This window comes from Sander vitreus, chromosome 3 (assembly GCF_031162955.1).
Source record: "Sander vitreus isolate 19-12246 chromosome 3, sanVit1, whole genome shotgun sequence".
Classification (NCBI taxonomy): domain Eukaryota; kingdom Metazoa; phylum Chordata; class Actinopteri; order Perciformes; family Percidae; genus Sander; species Sander vitreus.
In genome coordinates, this window is record NC_135857.1 from 15,930,977 (window position 1) to 15,949,675 (window position 18,699).

At 40.7% G+C, this 18,699-nt stretch overlaps 1 protein-coding gene across 1 annotated transcript in view; it reads left to right on the forward strand.

Moving 5' to 3' along the window:
* cbl (Cbl proto-oncogene, E3 ubiquitin protein ligase) overlaps nucleotides 1-14,632 on the forward strand; it is a 36,914-nt gene extending 22,282 nt beyond the window's left edge. Inside the window, exons 3-16 of the mRNA XM_078246221.1 lie at nucleotides 13-159; nucleotides 1,392-1,548; nucleotides 3,588-3,709; nucleotides 5,959-6,096; nucleotides 6,873-6,960; nucleotides 7,950-8,081; nucleotides 8,275-8,493; nucleotides 9,251-9,382; nucleotides 9,891-10,316; nucleotides 11,080-11,168; nucleotides 11,372-11,572; nucleotides 11,697-11,785; nucleotides 11,932-12,174; nucleotides 13,552-14,632. Coding sequence (XP_078102347.1) covers nucleotides 13-159; nucleotides 1,392-1,548; nucleotides 3,588-3,709; nucleotides 5,959-6,096; nucleotides 6,873-6,960; nucleotides 7,950-8,081; nucleotides 8,275-8,493; nucleotides 9,251-9,382; nucleotides 9,891-10,316; nucleotides 11,080-11,168; nucleotides 11,372-11,572; nucleotides 11,697-11,785; nucleotides 11,932-12,174; nucleotides 13,552-13,847 — 2,479 coding nt within the window. The 3' untranslated portion in view covers nucleotides 13,848-14,632. The remainder of the gene's footprint in view (nucleotides 1-12; nucleotides 160-1,391; nucleotides 1,549-3,587; nucleotides 3,710-5,958; nucleotides 6,097-6,872; nucleotides 6,961-7,949; nucleotides 8,082-8,274; nucleotides 8,494-9,250; nucleotides 9,383-9,890; nucleotides 10,317-11,079; nucleotides 11,169-11,371; nucleotides 11,573-11,696; nucleotides 11,786-11,931; nucleotides 12,175-13,551) is intronic.
* Nucleotides 14,633-18,699: the final 4,067 nt, after the last annotated feature.

The following is an 18,699-nucleotide window of genomic DNA, read 5'->3' on the forward strand; positions in this document are numbered from 1 at the left end:
TGACTTCTACAGGCGGAACCTCACCAAGCTATCGTTGATCTTCAGCCACATGCTGGCTGAGCTGAAGGCCGTCTTCCCCAATGGTCTGTTTCAGGGTGACAACTTCCGCATCACCAAGGCAGACGCTGCAGAGTTCTGGAGGCACGCCTTCGGGGACAAGTGAGCCCAATTCTATATTACTTTTCATGCATGGAACATTATATTGCCCCAGTGTTTCCAAACTGGCATCCCGGAACCCTATGGGGTCACTAACAGGGTTTTCCCCAAAAATTTGTTTGATGAGAAGTTATTACAGAAAGAATATATAAGTGATATCTGAGAGCAATGGTTTCAGTGTCCTTGCTCTTCTTTAGCAGACAATGAATATCTTCTCTGAGATAAATGTTGGGTTATTGAATACAGAGCTCTGTTGACTTAAACATGTCTTTTTGGGTGGTCCTACATGTAAACATGGGATCCCATGTTCTATATGATCACACACATTTGAGTTAATCAATCCCCAAGTGCACACAGTTAAATTAGATTTTCAGCAAGTGTAGTCATACAAAAATAATTCAGCAACGTGGAACTACAAGAACAGATAGCTGTGTGATTTATGTATATCTTACAAATTCAGCAGGAACTGACCAACGACATGGGACCATTTGGGAAAGAAAAGTACTGTAGTTTGCAAATATTGCCCTAAGTGCATTGAAATGTATCTGGTAGCTGTCTCTTTAAAAGATTGCATCACATCAGCATGTATGACCAATGCACTGAAAAAGCACTTATTAATTAGGCCTGGTCGATTATGTAAAAAATCATTATCACAATTATTTTGGTAAATATTGAAATCATGATTATTTAATTTAAATATTACTTATTGACTTTTGGAAAGATGTTGCATTTATTGAAGTTAAAAAAACAAACAGTGAAAACACCTCGAACTGTGAAATTTCCCTTCCTACTTTTCACGTTTTAACTTTTTTCTTCTTTTCTTATTCAGAACACAAGACAAAATAAGAGTTTACTTGCAAACATAAAGTGCAAAATAGTCATTCTCGATTACTCTGTTTTTGTGATCATTAGGAGCCAAAATTGTAATCACGATTAAGAATCTGATTAATTGCACAGCCCTATTATGAATTATTAGAATTTAGTGATTCACTGGAAATGCAGTTCATATCTGTATTTAGACATTTTGGTGGCGTATTAGATGCGGGCACCAGTGAATTAAGTGCTCATGATGCGCTGAAGAAGCAAGTTACCCAAAGTTCTAATCAATGTCACCGCACCTATGGTATGCTGCAAGGCAGCCTTCAGGTAGTTTACATTCAAGAGTCATGTTTTGATGTTCTATTTCAGTTTTTGAAAGGGGATGTCGTCATGTGTTTAGTTTTTTTGTGTTACAGGACCATTGTGCCCTGGAAGATGTTCCGTCAGTCTCTCCATGAGTTTCATCCCATCAGCTCTGGACTGGAGGCCATGGCCCTCAAGTCCACCATAGACCTCACCTGCAACGACTATATCTCTGTCTTTGAGTTTGACATCTTCACCAGGCTATTCCAGGTAGTGAACGCACACACACAGACACACACACACACTTGGCACCGTTCTCCTTGTGTTGTCATTGCGTTGTGAGTTAATGAGAGGTGAAATGTGCAAAGTAACAGGGTGATAGAGAAGACAAAGTAATTCATAGCAGTCTGTTAGCCTTGGTGTAGGAAACAAATTTCATTTGAGCAGCACATAATGAACTTAAGCGAATCTGCCACTTATTTTTGGCTAACTCTATCAACTTGTTAGCAGGATTTGCCTGCGGACTTATTCACACTGTCAGACGGGACTGAAGTTGAAAGTTTCCTCCGCTCAACCAGTACAGATAGAAATGTTTACCAATGATTTTGTCCTCTTCATTGGATGTCTGATGTTGCTTTATAAGGCCCAGGCAGGTCTGTGTTTTTTCCAGATAGAGAGCCGGACTAAGATCCTTCTTAAGGACAGCAATCATTAAATGCGTTCTCATGTAATTATTATAAGATTGTACTTTCTTGCTGCTAGATGAATAATAAACAACAAGGATGACAATATGTTGAATAATTCCCTGGACAGAAATTAACTTTGGGGCTGTACATTGTAAGTTTATGAGCTGTTTACTTTGCCAAACCTTGACTCAACTTTGTAATTGATAGACCACACTACTAACATAAAGTTCATATGCAGGCATAAAATGAAGCAGCAAAGGATATAGGAAGGGGGGAGGGCAGAGGGTGTGTTTATCAGGCTTCATCTCCAGAGTTTATCCATAGTATGTAGTGCAAGCATTTTAAATAACCTAGTGCCATATGTAAACAATTGACGTTTATACCATCTCATCTGTATACTTAACTTGCTGCATTTTAATTTATTAATTAAATTAAATGTATTATGTAAAACCTCTTTCGTTATAGCTTGAATGCAGTAGTGTATGTTGTTTATTCCCTCAGAGACATTATCCCCTGCTACTTGTGTGCAGAGCATCGACAGGACTAATGAAGCCTAAACAGATTACAGACATTTCCTATGACACGCCCTCACACAGAAAAAACCCTTCTCTAAATGTCTTCAAAGGCAGAATAGGAAGTGAGCCTGTTGTCATTTTGAGCTCTTTCCTTGATACGGGGTACTGGGTGATATGCAGTGTTTTTCTTTATTATTACTATCAAAAGCCTTTCAAATGTTTCGTGCAGTATCTTTAGGTTGAATGATGGGGTGGTGATTATATACCAATATATTGGAAAAGTTTAGTTACCCTGTTCAGTTAAGTGTAAAAAGAGCAGGTGAAGCACACTTGTTTACTAACCCTGCCAGTCTGCGATCACTTTACACTTAAGGGTACAAGAGAGATGAGATACAATATGTCAAACATGAATCCAGCAAAAGAGACCGTTTTGACTTGTCACTTCCTGTGAGCAAAAGGTATAAATAACCAACATTAGATTTTAATTAGCCTGTGCTAAATGCTGATTAAACCGTGCCGTTGACTTTGCGGCTCATTTTTAGTGCTGTGTGTGTTAATTCTACTTCCTTTCACACACAAGGCAGACTGGTGAGAGCAATTGAGGAACCACCTACACACTACCGTACTCAGTCAGCTAAGGAGTAGTATGAATTATGTTCTGTTTTTTTTCCTCCTTATTGTTAGGGCTAGACTTGTATTGGGTCAAGTAGTTTTTAAAGAAAGAAAAATAAAGTCGACTTTTGCCTGCTTTATATACGGCATGGGAAGCAGTCTGCTCATGTCCATTTAACCTTCCTCATTCTGTGGCTCCAGAAGGTACCAGATGAGTTGCATGCTGTTTTAAGTGTTCTGCTTTAAGGATCTTTTTACACTGCTTGTCCAGGTTGAAATGGCCATCGTAAATCACACAGAAGTTCAGTAAATAGTTGTTTCAGCGTCCTCCGTGATGCAGTAAATTTCTCCATTACTCTGCTCATACTATTATTTCTGTGTCCATTCACTCACACATCAGATGAGTCACTCTCTCTTTCTTCGTGTGTGTGTGTGTGTGTGTGTGTGTGTGTGTGTGTGTGTGTGTGTGTGTGTGTGTGTGTGTGTGTGTGTGTAGCCTTGGTCGTCGCTGCTGCGGAACTGGAACAGCTTGGCAGTTACTCACCCGGGATACATGGCCTTCCTCACCTACGATGAGGTCAAAGCGCGGCTGCAGAAGTTCATCCACAAGCCTGGCAGGTGAGACATAAAGAGACAGAAACACGTATACATGCAGTGCGACACACAAACTTTGTAATGCAATCTAATTAAAGATGTGGTGTCATTTGTTGCAGCAGTGTCCAGCATAATTGTACATTTCTGAACACAGTGCATATCTGAATTTTCTCTGCCCTAGCGGTCATCTCCCATTCACTTGAAATAAATAGTTTAATATGCATCATCAGTTTCTTTTAGCATGTTTGGGCAGTGTGAGCCACACACTTTTATTCCCATTGTAACCACGTTCATGTGTTTCCATGAGCAACAGCATGGTTGCGGGTTTACTCAAGCTCTAAGGACCTATTTTCGTCCCTGCTCAGGAGACAGTATATGTTAGTGTGTTTGAGTGTGTAATGTACATAATTAAATACAAACATAATTTGTACCTAAGTGACTCATGGCATCTCTCTGCACACAAACACACACACAAATAAATGTGTAAATTTGTGTGAAACATTTGTCGAAGCAGCCATCTGATCTACTAATGACTAGTCCACTGGTAACCCCGTGTGTGTGTGTGTGTGTGAGTGTGAGTGTGAGAGTGTGTGTGTGAGTGAATGGCCTGATTGTACACTGAAAGCTGATGTCACTATTTAGGCTTGGCCTGTGTAGGGCCACGTTGACATCCGAGCAGATATTGGTCTATGTGAGCGCAGCATTTTGACACTCTAAATTACAGCTTACTGTCAGTAGTGTTCTGTTTGTATTACGGGTAAAGCAGTTGTTCCACTTCTAAGCTAAACGCAGAGGCCATCACCAAGACTACTTTTTTCCACTTGTGCAGTATCTCCAAACTTGATTCCTGGAAGTTGTCACTGGTGAGGAAATTCTAATACATGCATCTGTGTTGTTAGGATAGATTAATGTAATTCCCCTTTTCTGGCCTACCTCAGTCACATACCAGTGGTCTCCAGCTTGCCCTGAATGCTGTGGCTAGTGTACAAAGACAGGCTTCTTTGCACGGGTATTCAATACCCCTGATTCTTAATTAGGCAATTTCCTGATACAAAATTCTTAACTTGTACATAGAAACAAGGAGGCAGCAAATGTTGAGTATTAGGAAGAGTGGCTGCATGTCTTTCCAGACTGATGCAGCCTCTTGTAGCCACTGCTACCTTTCCACTATAGAATAGGTTAAAGCACAGCTGCTGGTGTCTGATATCGGGCTGATAGGTCAGAAATGATGTTTGGAGACTTCACAGATGACCAGTCCGATGAATTTAGATTAAATGCAGCTTTATTCAAAATTGAACAAGTTTCTCTCCGAGAGAGGGAGCTAACCATGTGTACACACTCCTAAGAGCATGTACCCATAGTGTGTCTATGAACATCAGAATAACTCCTCCTTTATACTTTTTGGGGCTTCACACATTCCAATCTATCCATTTGTGTGGGACAATATTACCTCAAAACTAATCCTTATATGGAAATACTTATAATAGATTCACACATTCCAGGCTCCAATTCCCTGTGTGTGAAGGTTGTCCCGAGACTAACCTTCTTGTGTAGTACACTGCATACAAGATATGAAATACATTTGAAAACCTGAATGCTGAAATATCCAACCTATCGGTGTCCATGAGACAAACCAGTTTACCTGACTGTGAGCAGTTGATAAAGGCACGCCCACCCATCCCACAGCATCGTTATACTTGAAGGTGCCCTGTGGCGTTATCTTAAAACAAAAAGTTATGTTTACATTCAGTGTTACTCAGCAAAACGCATTCCGTGTATCCTTGAGGTCTAATAAATGTGTTGTTGAATGCATTTCCTTCCTCATAAAACATTTGTAATGCTGATTCTTTAAGTTTTTAAAATCCAGCATTGTTTAAACTTTACATCCATGTTAACTAGCTAGCAGTCTTCTTCTTCCCGGTCTTTGAAGGCCTGTTGCTGCATATCTGAATGTGGTACCGCCACCTGTTGATCAGTGAAATAGTGTGAAACCATTTTTATGATTGTGTATGCACGTGCAGGAGACAATCAAAGTGGGGACCCACTCATAAGGAAACGGCTCCCTAGCGCTTCTAGAGATCAAACACTCCACATTTATCTTTTCTTTTGACGAGCAGTGGTGCGTTTTGATGTGCACGGACCGGTGTCTTCGCCCAACATGGTTCTTTTTTTAGCGTGCACAATTTGTGAGACACCCTCCTCTATTTGATCACTTTTTTTAAAGAGTGACACAACTCCAGCATGTCTTATTTCTTATGTCTCTTTCTCCTCAGTTACATCTTCCGACTGAGCTGTACACGGCTGGGCCAGTGGGCCATCGGCTACGTGACCGCAGATGGAAACATACTCCAGACCATTCCCCACAATAAACCCCTCTTTCAGGCCCTCATAGATGGCTTCAGGGAAGGATTGTAAGTGCACTGGCATTTTGTTTGGCACACCTATATCTGTCAAGCTTTTCATCTGGACCTCTACGCTGTGTATCTGTGGCTAAGTCTTGGTCATTATTTGACTCAGTTTTTAATAAATAATCTATAAGTCAAGCTTTCTGTTATATGCAGTGTTTTTCTTTTTCGGTGTCATTCCTTTCCTCTTTTCCCACAAAGCATGCATCTCTGTGTAAACTATGCAGCTCTGCATCTCACGATTGAATCTGCCTTTCAGCTCTAAACCAATCCAGCCATATCATATTGCCTTTTCCCACCATTCCAGTGTTATCATAACCAGAATAGAACTGGTGATTTCTAATGTGCAGCTAGTCAGTGGTTTAGCTGGCTGGCATTAAACTCATCTTTTAATGCCAGCGTTGATTCTTTTAATGAAAGCTATGATTGGCCTGCCCCAACCTGTAATCAAATCCTGATTTTTAAAGCCTATACAGTGCATCGCCTGCATTTACAAAATAATTATCAAATGTAATTACACACCATCTGACCCATTTGTAAAATAGTCACGTACTTTACATGCATCATCTCGGTGATGATATTAAAACACTGTGCCAGATTGAATGAATGGACTGAACAGATGTTTTCGTTTCTGCAGCCTGTCAGGTATACATGCAGTATAATCATACTAGCTAATTATGGTGATAACTTTTAAATGTAAATGCCTGTTGAAATACCCAAAGGATACTTTTAGGCTACCCCCTGTACATACCTTCTAATTGTATGTGCCTCTTCATCTCCAGCTATTTATTCCCAGATGGCCGGACCCAAAACCCAGATCTGACAGGACTGTGTGAGCCTTCGCCTCAAGACCACATTAAAGTCACACAGGTCAGAGCACTGTGCTTCTCAGACTGCATCCTCACTCTTTAATATATTATGCATTCTTGCTGGTCTTTGGCATTTTATTGTGAATGTCAAATGGCTTTTTTTGGTGCGCACACACAGCTCATTAAAGATCTCCGTTGAAAAAAAGAATTGATGCAACAGTCTAGTGCATGAAGGAAGTAGAAGACATGATAGAACACCACACAGGAACTGAGTTAGTCAAGGTAAAGTTAAGGTTAAACAAATAGCATTTTTTTTCTGTCTGACATTTATATTTGATAAGTAAGATAAACTGGATACAAATGTTTCTCCCTGTAAAAAAATAAATAAAAAATAAAGGTAAATGCAGTGAAGGTGGCAGTAGCATAAATAATTAATGTAGAACATTATGATATAGGTATATTTAATATATAATACCAATAAAATATATATATATATATATATTTTATTGGTATTATTTAAAATATTTATTTATTTATTTATTGGTATTTTCGCTTTAGTGTTGTCACCTTCTTTAAAGTTCACTAAAGTAAACAGTGTTGAGTTCCCCAAGTAAAATGTCTAAAATAAAAGTTAAGTTAAGGTAAATGGTGCATTTCAGATTTTAATAGTTTAATAGTTCACGCAAATTGGTCTTTTGTCAGTGTGAGCGCCCTTTATTAAGTAGTATAGGAAACCCCATCTGTCTTTCAATATTTCATACTGTCATCACATTGAAGGACACGTCATGTTGAATGCGCAAGATATATAACTGTAAATTGTGAAATATTGTTAAAGACATACGTATCATCTCAGGGTTTTGTAAAGGTGTTTATGAACAGACCTGTTTTGATTGAGCGCAGGACTGAAACTAAAAATACGCCCCCACATTTTAACTTGGCTCCAGATCCTTCTGGGCTCTCTCGAAATGATCTCAGATGGTGTCAGTACTGTATGATGTTACTGTGTTTAGGCACTGAAAGCTCATAGTTGTCTCATTTTTTCCCCCTCAGGAGCAGTATGAGCTGTACTGTGAGATGGGCTCCACTTTCCAGCTGTGTAAGATCTGTGCCGAGAACGACAAGGATGTGAAGATTGAGCCCTGTGGTCATCTCATGTGCACCTCCTGTCTCACTGCCTGGCAGGTAAGAGTGTGGGTGGATGGAACGGGTTTGTGTGGGTTGATTTCTCCAAGTTAAGTGTCATAACTCATACCTGTTGAGAGGAGAACTCACTGCTGAAGTGTTCTTCTCTGCAGACGTAACAGACATATAAAAGCACATAACCTCCTTTCATCTCTGTGTGCTGTTAACATCTGCTATTGTGCCTGTGTTACAGGAGTCAGAGGGTCAGGGAACAGGATGTCCCTTCTGTCGCTGTGAGATTAAGGGTACAGAGCCCATTGTTGTGGATCCTTTTGACCCCAAGGACAACAGTGGGGGCTCCTGCAGGGGCACATATGGGGCTGAGGGTGCCCCATCACCCAGCTATGACGATGATGACGACGACAGACTTGAAGACCCCCACCTTATGATGAGCAAACTTGCCTGTACAAAGGTAATATATAAGATTGTGGAAAGGTCTTTACTTAATTTAGACAAAAGGTTTGCCTAAAGGTTTCTAGTCATGACACTGGGTAAGCTGTTCTGTTCCATTGATAAAACATTGAGGCACTGGGTTTAGTTAGTTCTGACGCCCTGGGCGCACCTCATGGGTTGCTACTGTCCTCTTCTCTATTTTTCTGAGAGACCCATCCCTGTACAGATGAAACATTCCCTGCCTTGCCCCTTTTTCACTTTTTGGGAGCTTCAAGCACAAGGCTCATATCTCAAGTCTTTCATCTCCATCTTTCATGGTGCCAAGGTAGCAGCTTTTTTTGTGCCTCTCGGTATTTGATATGTGAGGCATTCTCCTATCTTCAATCTTTTATGTGCCTCTGAGAAACTCTGTGTGCATTAGTCAGCTTACAAAGTAGGCGAATACCTGAGATCACACACACTTTGATGTGGTCCGTAGAATTTTTTTTGGCTTTCACGGCTAACCCGACCTCTTTCTCATTCTCATTTCTTTAAATATACTTGTAAACCGTGAAGTACTTAGCTGTACTTCATAAATAGTTTGTGTTGAAACAAAACAAGTCATGGATTTCTTTTTATTGTTTTCGCTCCTTTGTTTGAGCAAAAATAAAGCTCTAACAAAAGTTAGATTGACAGCAGACTCTGTGGATGACTTGTATCATGAGAAGTTGTCAAAAGATAAAAACTGATTCCGTTAAAATGTAGCTGATGTGATGGGTGTTTTGCAATTGATCCAGGTGGAGCGCCCCCCGTCACCTATGTCCATGGCTCCTCAGTCCTCTCTTCCCCCTGTGCCGCCCAGGCTCGACCTGCTACCACACAGACCTCCCAACCCCCCTGGTGCCTCCAGCCCCGGGCTCACCAGTAAGGTAACTGAATATACACAACCAACAACACCTTGTTTAGGCAAGAGAGGATATTAAAATAAATGTTTGGTAAATCATTTAAGTGTTGCACAGTCAAACAGCATGTGTAACTTGACTTTTATAGTGTATCCACAGAGTTGAAGCAGAGAGCAAAATCAGACTTAAATTTAAGAATAATTTCACTTGTAACCCAGCAGTTACTAAAATGATGCTTACTTCTCTTACCCCCTGGACAAAAGTAAGGTGTTGAAATGACAATGCCACAATAATCAGTGTATTTTATATTCTGCATATAAGTCATTTTAAAATGCATTTCCACTCACTCACTCACTCACTCACTCACTCAGATAAATGAAAACTGTAGATAGGAAGCTGGAATTGTCTTTGGATGCTTACACAGTGGTCTTGTTGCCAAACGGATTATTTTCAGAAGATAACAGCACTTTAACAGCAGTTTTCTTTGATTATGTAGACTAAATGAGTTCCCTCCATCTCTGTTTCTCCCCTCCAGGCAGCATCTCACCACAAAGACAAGCCTCTTCCCCTCCCCCCAGCGCTGAGGGATCTCCCCCCTCCTCCTCCTCCAGACCGCCCATACACAGCCGCGGCAGCCCCTGATGGACGGCTGCAGAGGCGGCCCTTACCCTGCACTCCTGGGGAGACCCCTCGAGATAAGCTCCCTCCTACACCCCCAAACCGGCCCCTGGCTGACTGGAACTCCCGGCCTGTTCCCAAGGCCCCCACCTCCTCTTCCTCGTCGTCGTCATCCTCCTCATCTTCCTCATCCACCCAAGTCTCCAGTCTGGGAGTGGACATTCGAGCAGGTGTCAGGGAACTCTCAAACCGACACTCCCTCCCCTTGGCGCTGCCCTCTGCTCTGGACACACGCTCAGACTCACAGAAGAACAACAGCTCCCTCAGTCTGGACCACCAGCTGGTCAGAGAAACTACAAAACACCACACACTAATCTACCATTTGGTTGGATGTGCATTCATTGGCTGCAATTATGAACACATAACATTTTAGTAGTAACTGTCCAAGTAAAAGAACTGAAAAGATAAACGTGTTTCCACCTTCTAACAATCTGCTATACTGTACAGTATAGGTGCTTAGTCACCCTCTACACAGCCACTGTTTGATCACTTCTTAAATTGCAATCGAAGGTGTATTCATTACCTCTATTAATATTTGTAAACTCCATGTTGTTCACTTGGGTTTGGCCCTGCTGTCTGTGGCATTAGAATTACATTTTTGTTAGTGTCAAAGTAATTTGTCCATTTTGGGAACTGTGTTTTTTGACTTTCTTTGGAGTAAGTTCAAACGGTGAATATAAAGCCAGAGGCAGCAGCTGTTAGCTTAGCTCAGGAATGTGTTAGTTAGTGAGCTTTAGAGGTGCTGGTAGGTGGATTTGTTTAATTATTTTGTTTTACCTTTGGGCAGAGCCAAGTTAGCCATTTCCCCCTGTTTCCAGTCTTAATACTAAGCTAAGCTAACCGGCTGCTGGCACCAGCTTTATATATGTATGGTACAGACATGAGAGAGGCATCAATCTTCTCATCTAACTTTCAGCAAGAAATCGAATAAGCACATTTCCCTTCATGCCAAACTATATCTTTTAATAATTGGTTTCAAGATTTTGACAATGAAATAATTCTTCACTTTAAAGTTTCTGAGATTTCTGCCTCTGCTTCCTTTCCAGAGTCTTGCAGCAGCGGCCTGTCAAGATTATGACAACCCCAAAGTCAAGCCCTCTGCCTCAGCCAACGCCATCTATTCACTGGCAAGAAGGTATGTTGTACTGGCACCATAATGACATTAGAGGAGTGGAGCCTCTCATCTTTGAATGACTGATTGTTGCTTACTTGCAGATCACAAAGGCCAAACAATACGTATTTTAGGAAGCTCAAAACATTTCACCTTTTTAGTTTTTATATTTCATAAATCCATATTTACAGTTGTAGTGTAAATATTCTTGGGTTATTTGTTCCCAGACCTTCTCCAGCTCAGAGGCCAGTGACAGGAGAGGAGGCACGTGACAGTGAGGAGGAGTCAGAGTACATGATCCCCTCCTCTCGCCCCGTCCTGCCCCCTATCACGGCACCACCTGTAGGGGAGACCCTACCAGTCCCGAGGCCTCAACAGCCTCAGCCTCTATCGGCACTCCAGGCACAAGCCTCTGCACTCAACTCACGGTATTCAAAACACTCAATGAATCCACCGCCAGCAGCACATCTAGATGAAATGACTTTGGTGACTGCAGTACTGCGTCTGTTAATGGTTGTTGTTGTTTAAATATTGTTGTTTCTTTTATTGTAGGCTGACACTGGCTGAACTAGAGGATGGACCTCAAATGTATGAAGCCATGTACAACATCCAGGCCAGGTCACAACAAGCCAGAGATTCAGGTATTTTGATTGATCAATCTTTGGATCAGGTGGACGAGGACAGCCATTTGTGTTATCTCTGCTTTTAAATTAACCGCTGGTGGAACAACACTCTCTCTATATATCCGATACTGTAGGGCTAATGCATTGTTTTCATTCCATCCCAGACTATTCCGAGTTGCCCCCTCTGGCGATGACCAATGGTCCCAGAGACCATGCAGCCGAGGACAGGGAAGAGGAGGAGAACAGCTACGACTTCCCAAAACCCCGGCTGCCAATGCCCACGGCTCGACGGACCCTTTCAGAACTGGGGGGGTCGTCTTCCTCCTCTTCATCTTCCTCATCGTGCTCATCTACCACAGCTGCTTTCAGCCGCCTTTCTCTAGATTCAGACGCTGGAGCCGCAGCCTGTAAGCATACTTTCCCCTGTTGAGCCAGAGCTTGCTTTTAATGCACAATATAATTAACTTTTAATATTATAATATAGTTAATAGTCTCCCAAATTATGGGGTCATTAACAACAAGCCATCTTATCAAAGAAGGGATTTGTTTTACTTTGGCATTACCTACATCATCCAATTTGTTACCTCAACTTGCACATGTGCTAGATAAAGGGATATCACCACCTCTGGCCTACAGAAAGAATTAAATAAAAATGAAACTACCTAAATGGCTAGATAGAATTAAGATAAATAGGAAATTTGGGTGAACTGACCCTTTTGAAATATGGGCTTTAGTAAGAGACATGGCACTTAAAAATTAATATTTTACATTAGTGGTACAAAATGGTGTGTCTGTTTCATAAAATGACTTAATGTAAAAATGAACAGCAGCCTCTTTGTTCAGGTAGTTACTGGCCAAAAAGCTAAATTTGCTGATGAATCACTATCTTGAAGTAGAAGGAAAGTCCTCTGACCTGGAGAGCAGCCTGAAAAGTTGACTAAAGCATTTTTCTGCTACCTGATATGAGGCCAGACATTATGCAGATTTTCCAGAAGTTCTCTGAAGTTAATGTTAGACGTTGATAGATTACCATGAATTGATTTCCATACATAATTTGCTCCAGTATGTGCAATCACTGTGTGCAAAAGGGTAAAGACCAGTAATTATAGAGAGGTGCTCAGTTACATCAGTGACCTTAAAACTAGAAAAACAGTAAGTGATGGCTCCAGGATTTTGGACATGCCTGCTCGTGGAATGACCGTCTGTATCATCAGAATCTCATATTGACCACTGAGATGTCGCAGACCGCAAGGTTGTGTGGACATTTGCAACTAATGCAGCATGAGTGGCCTTAGCACATTCTGTAGAAGGAGGTCGAAAAGCATTTATTTCTCAGAGTAATCTCCTTGTCTCTGCAGTGAGCTGACATTTACTTCCTACAGTATGATGATTGTCAGCTGTCTGAGTGTTCCACTGAAGACTTACATCGTTACATCTGAGGACCAATTAAGTGGCTCTCAGACAAGCTGACAAGCTCTCAGATCATAATTTGACTCTTCATGAGTGCTTTATTAAAGGTTGCTGCAGTGAAAAGATCAACCAGTTCACCATATGCAGTATGATTTTAAAAATAACACTTAACTTATTGCAGGCAAATACTGTTTGCTACAGGCGCTTCATTAAAGTGACCAGGATGTAAATTATTTTCAGTAAAGTAAATCTTTTTTTATAATGACCTTTTTAACGGCATTTCAAATGGAATGGATCTTGTTTTCAGGTTTAATCTAAATCTGAACCTTTTTTGGCTTTAAAGACGTAAACATTCCATCTCCCCTTTTCTTCAGTCTTTTCAGAGCCGGTGGAAGCACCAGAGAGACCTCCAAAGCCCCTGCCCAGACGAATCAGCTCGGAGCGTCGACCCAGCCCTGTCCCGCCCGTCCCTGCTCCACCCAATGGTGGTGCAACAGGAGGAGAAGCCAACCCTCAAATCAGTAGCGAGATCGAGCACCTCATGAGTCAGGGATACTCTTACCAGGACATCCAGAAAGCACTGCTGATTGCACAGAACAATATCGAAATGGCCAAGAATATCTTACGCGAGTTTGTCTCCATTCCCTCCACCGCGCATATTCTTACATAGCACGCTCCTTGTGCCTCTCTCTCCTGTTTGCTCTCTCGCCCTAGCTTGGCCCAGCCCGGTTGGGTTTAGGTCGGCACAGCCTAGCCCAAAGCCCAAAGCTCATTGCCTGCAGCACTACCTCCGGTGCTGGCTGACGCCCTACATCCCTGTGGATTTTTAACTGGCTGTTACTCCAGCGAGCTCACAGCATCTCTGGGACATCCGCGATCTGCACTCCATGCGCTTTTAACAGTGTCTGGCCTTCTTTAAACTGCTACAGCAGGCCTTTTTCGTTTTCACGGACATCGACGCAGGAGTGACTAAGCGTGTCTGAAACAATGTCGGGATGCCACATGGCGCGAAACTTTCGTAGAAATCCTGGAAAGACAGATTCTTATCTTTGATGTCGAAGCCTCTTGCTGAAAATATAACCAACACCTCACAAATAAAAACAAAAATGTATGTCTATATGAAAATTTAATATATGAACAAATATATATTAAATGTGTGTAATATATATACAGTACTTGCATATACAGTATGTAAAAATGACTTCAGCTTTGAGGGTCGCTGTTGGTACAAGTGATGTGGGGACCAAATTAAAGGGGGGGTTTGGCCCTTTCTCTCAGACTGAGGGATGTGAGTGTGGGGAGAAATACACATGTGAGGAAGAGTCAGGGTGTCTTCCTCACCAGGATGTGCTCAGTCAGCAGCAGCTTAGAAGACGTGCAGCCGAGCTTTTTCATTATGAATTCAGTCTGTTATGGCCTTTGATTAACAATGTTGCTTTGGTACTTCTTTTTTTTTAGAAAAACATGCTTGTTTTGTCGTGTTGTATTTTTCAAAGTAGCATGACGATGGTTTCGGGTCTGGGCTGTCTGGCAGTGTGTGTTTATATTTGTGAGTTTGTGTATGTGAGCATGCATGTGTGTGTGTGTCTGCCAGACTTCCTCCTTGCTCTTAAATGAACCCCCTGTTCCTGTACAACATGAATGTGGAATTACAGTCAGTATACTCAGACGTGTGTTCTGTAAACGTACTACTGCTCTAACTCATACGGCAGGGCCTAGTGTAGCTGTAGAGCCTGGCAGTGAGATTATTAGAGGACGTACTAATGTTGACGACCCTGCAGTACCAGACAGGCTAGTGTTGTGTGATCCGTGGTGGCTGAAACGTTTTCGTTCTGTCTTTGTCTAACGTCATTGGCTGGCTGGTTAAAATATTGTGTCTCCAGCTCTGTCCAGTGTTGTAAAACAAAACAAAAAAAGTCATTGATTTACTTTGATAATATATTATTGTAATATGATCATAAATATTGTTGTTATAATTCATTCAGAAGTGCTTCACTGCTGCTACTATTGTTAGTGCTAAATAATTAAGCCTTAAATGTACATTTGTGAATATTGTGTTTAACCGTCATCCCGGTTCTTTAAAGTGACAGTATCATCCGTATTTGTCTGGTCGGTAATGTAGCATACTTGAAAGTACAAGTGACTTGTGAGCCTGCAGCCCTCTCAAGCTGTCGTCTCTTGAGTGTTTTAAAATGTTTCAGTTTTTAAATAAATTCTAGACTCTGTAATAAAGCAAACAAAATGCTTATGCTATGGAAACCAGCCATTTTGTTATAGATTCAGGCCTCTCTTTCACATCAACTTCCTTTCTCTGCGGCAGTTCACCCCCACTGAAAGGAGGTGATTGCTAAGGCTTTTTGAAAAGTAGGCTCATGGGTTTGCTGGCCCACCCCCAAGTCTACATTAAAATCAGTATTTGGGCCAACTGTAAGAACTAACTCAGGAATAATGTTTATCTAAACAAGTGGCGTTCACCCGAGCTGTCAAAAACCCAGAGGAGACTCACGGGCATAGACAGCAGCTCACCTGCCATCTCTTCATCCAGGTGACATGTAGCCAAAAGTATCCGCTTAATGAAGTCACACAAGTAGCCTATTACTTTTTGGTCACATTATAACTTGCACATTTTTCATATTATTTCCCAAGTTGGCAGGACTAGAAACAGCAGCTTCATTTCCCGGTACTATGAATGAATAAGATAAATAAATGCAAAGAGCTTTTAGGTACATTGACTTGAACCTCTCCCAGCATATGAAGAAGAATGTTTTTTTGTTGTTTTTTTTTAAGGTGGGGGAGGGTGTAAGTCATGTCAATAGCTAATCAGCCCTTGCTTATTCTGGGTAATGCTGTCTGTTGACTGGAAGCTATCTCTGCGCTGTCTTGCCATCCTCTAGTTCTCTTTTTTTCTGTTCCTAGTTGCCTTGAGAAGTCTTGAATGATGGGTGATAGACGGGGAGGTCCCCAATCCTCAATACTGTACCAATGTGTTGTTGATGCTTTGATGACAACACGTCATTGTGTTATTTACCTTTTTTTATTTTTTTGTTTTCGCACAGTATACCAATTTGTGCTTTGATACTGTCACTCTAAAGAAAAAGCTAATTGTATAAAGTTAGTGATATGAAAAGAAAAATGGCTGTTTTTTTGCATTTTGCATTCCAGTACGTGTATTTTGTTCCAAAGGTTTTGTTTACTTATGTTAATAATTCTGTGAGCAGTGCCATATGTTTAGAGATCCTCACCATGTTTAGAGTAAGGCCTTGTTTTTTGAAGAGAGTTTGTTGGTATTGATCTGTACCTGTTGATATCAGAAGGCCGGAAGATTGTGCAGTATTGCTTGTATTAATCTGTCCAGTCTGCCTTGTCAGCCACATCAGGCCTGATCCTTGAGCACAAGTGCTGATCTGTCAAAGGTCTCCTTTTGTTTGTCTTACCTGAAAGATAAACCAGGTCCCAAATCAGTACTCAGCCTCAGAGATGCTTGATGCGTACCAGCCCCTCTTACCCTCATTCTCTGTGTTGGGTTACTTTAATGTTCTGTCAGAAGAGGGAGCCGTTGTTCCATGTAGCTGTTTCGCTTCTCATCAGTAAAAGGCATTCATTAACTTTACGATGGTTTTCAAAGCTCATATCACTTTGGAAGTATGCACAGTGCTGTTAATAAAATGATAAGCAAAAGCCATCACGTGTCTCTTTTCTCTACATGCATATTGAAATATGTTAAGCTTGTAGATACCATGAATCTGAAAAATATCAAATGCAGGCCAAGAGTTCAAAAGTGACATTTAGGAGCCCAATGTCAACTGTAAAAATTAAACGATTTACTCAGGATGCACAAGCCATTTGTGATGACTCAATGATCTTTTTATGACATACTATACTATGACTTTTTAAATGACTTTTTTTTTTCTTCTTTTGACAGACTTTATTCATTATAGTCCTGACAGATACTATACAAGAGGGGTTCTAAAAGTTTTGATGACTTGTGTGGCAATTTAGGACATAGGACATGATTAAGGGGTGCATAGGAAAAGTGCACACATGAAACAATATACACTACCAGTCAAAAGTTTGGGGTCACTTAGAAATTTCCATTCCACTCCATTACAGACAGAATACCAGCTGAGATCAGTTGCATTTTTTTTTTAACCAGGGCAGCAGTTTTCAGATTACATTATGTGCTTACATAATTGCAAAAGGGTTCTGCAATGTTTTCTCAGTTGGCCTTTTAAAATTATATCGGATTAGTAAACAGAATGTGCCTTTTGAATAGTGGATGAATCGTTGCTGATAATGGGCTATGTAGATATTGCATTAAAGATCAGCCACTTCTTTCTACAACAGTCGAGAACCCTTTTGCAATTATGTAAGCACATAATGTAATCTGAAAACTGCTGCCCTGATTAAAAAAACAATGCAACTGATCTCAGCTGGTATTCTCTCTGTAATGGAGTGGAATGGAAATTTCTAAGTGACCCCAAACTTTTGACCGGTAGTGTATATTTAAAATAAATTAGTGTATATAGTAGTTTATTAAATGTGAGCAATTGAATGTGAAAAGATTTAAATGGACCGAGGGTTAAAATAATTAAAATATAATGCATGCAAATGATAATGCATACATTTGATGGGAATGCACAAAATGGTTCTGAGCTGCAATTTGAGAAACTATGCACTATAATAAGAATTTTTAATTACATTTGTTTTTTTGAACTTTATTACCCATATTAAACATTGCCGGCAATTTTAGCAATACAATACCAACACAAACCTACACACGCCCTCAAACACCCTATCAACAACAGGTTAAAGCAACAAAACAAGGAAAAATAAAAAATAAAAATAAAGATGATAAATAAAAAGAGTCACCTTGTGGTTGCGCTTCATTCAACACATATATTGACTACATAGAAGCAGGGTAAATAAGTCATTGCACATCACAGTATGTTCAAGCTATTATTCTAAATCAAGGCCTAGAATGACAGGAGTCCATCTTCTTATGAACAAAGGTACTTTCAACTGTAGAATAGCAGTCATATTTTCCATTGTACGGACCTGTTTGATCTTTTGTATCCACTGAGCTATTGTAAGGGGGCTAGGCTTCATCCAATTAATAGTGATCATTTTTCTTGCAATCATTAACAAAATATGTAACATGTAGCATTGGTCCTTAGAAAGCAAGTTTTCAGGTGTTTTCTCCAGTAAAAAAATTAAAGGGTCCAGAGGGAGATCCATCCTGAAAATGTTGTCCACTTCCTCTTTAATGTCTTTCCAGTATGTCTGTATCACGGAGCAGTCCCAGAATATGTGGGTATGGTCCCCCACCATGCTACATTTTCTCTAGCAAATGTTGGGGGCATTGTTTTTAAACATTGATACCTTAAAGAGGGGTCCTAAAGAATCTTATCTTCACCTTCCAATCAAATTCTTTCCACATTTGACTTCCAATCCCTTTATGACACGCCAGACATATATCTTCCCACGTATCATCATCTATAATTGTATTGAGTTCTATTTCCCAT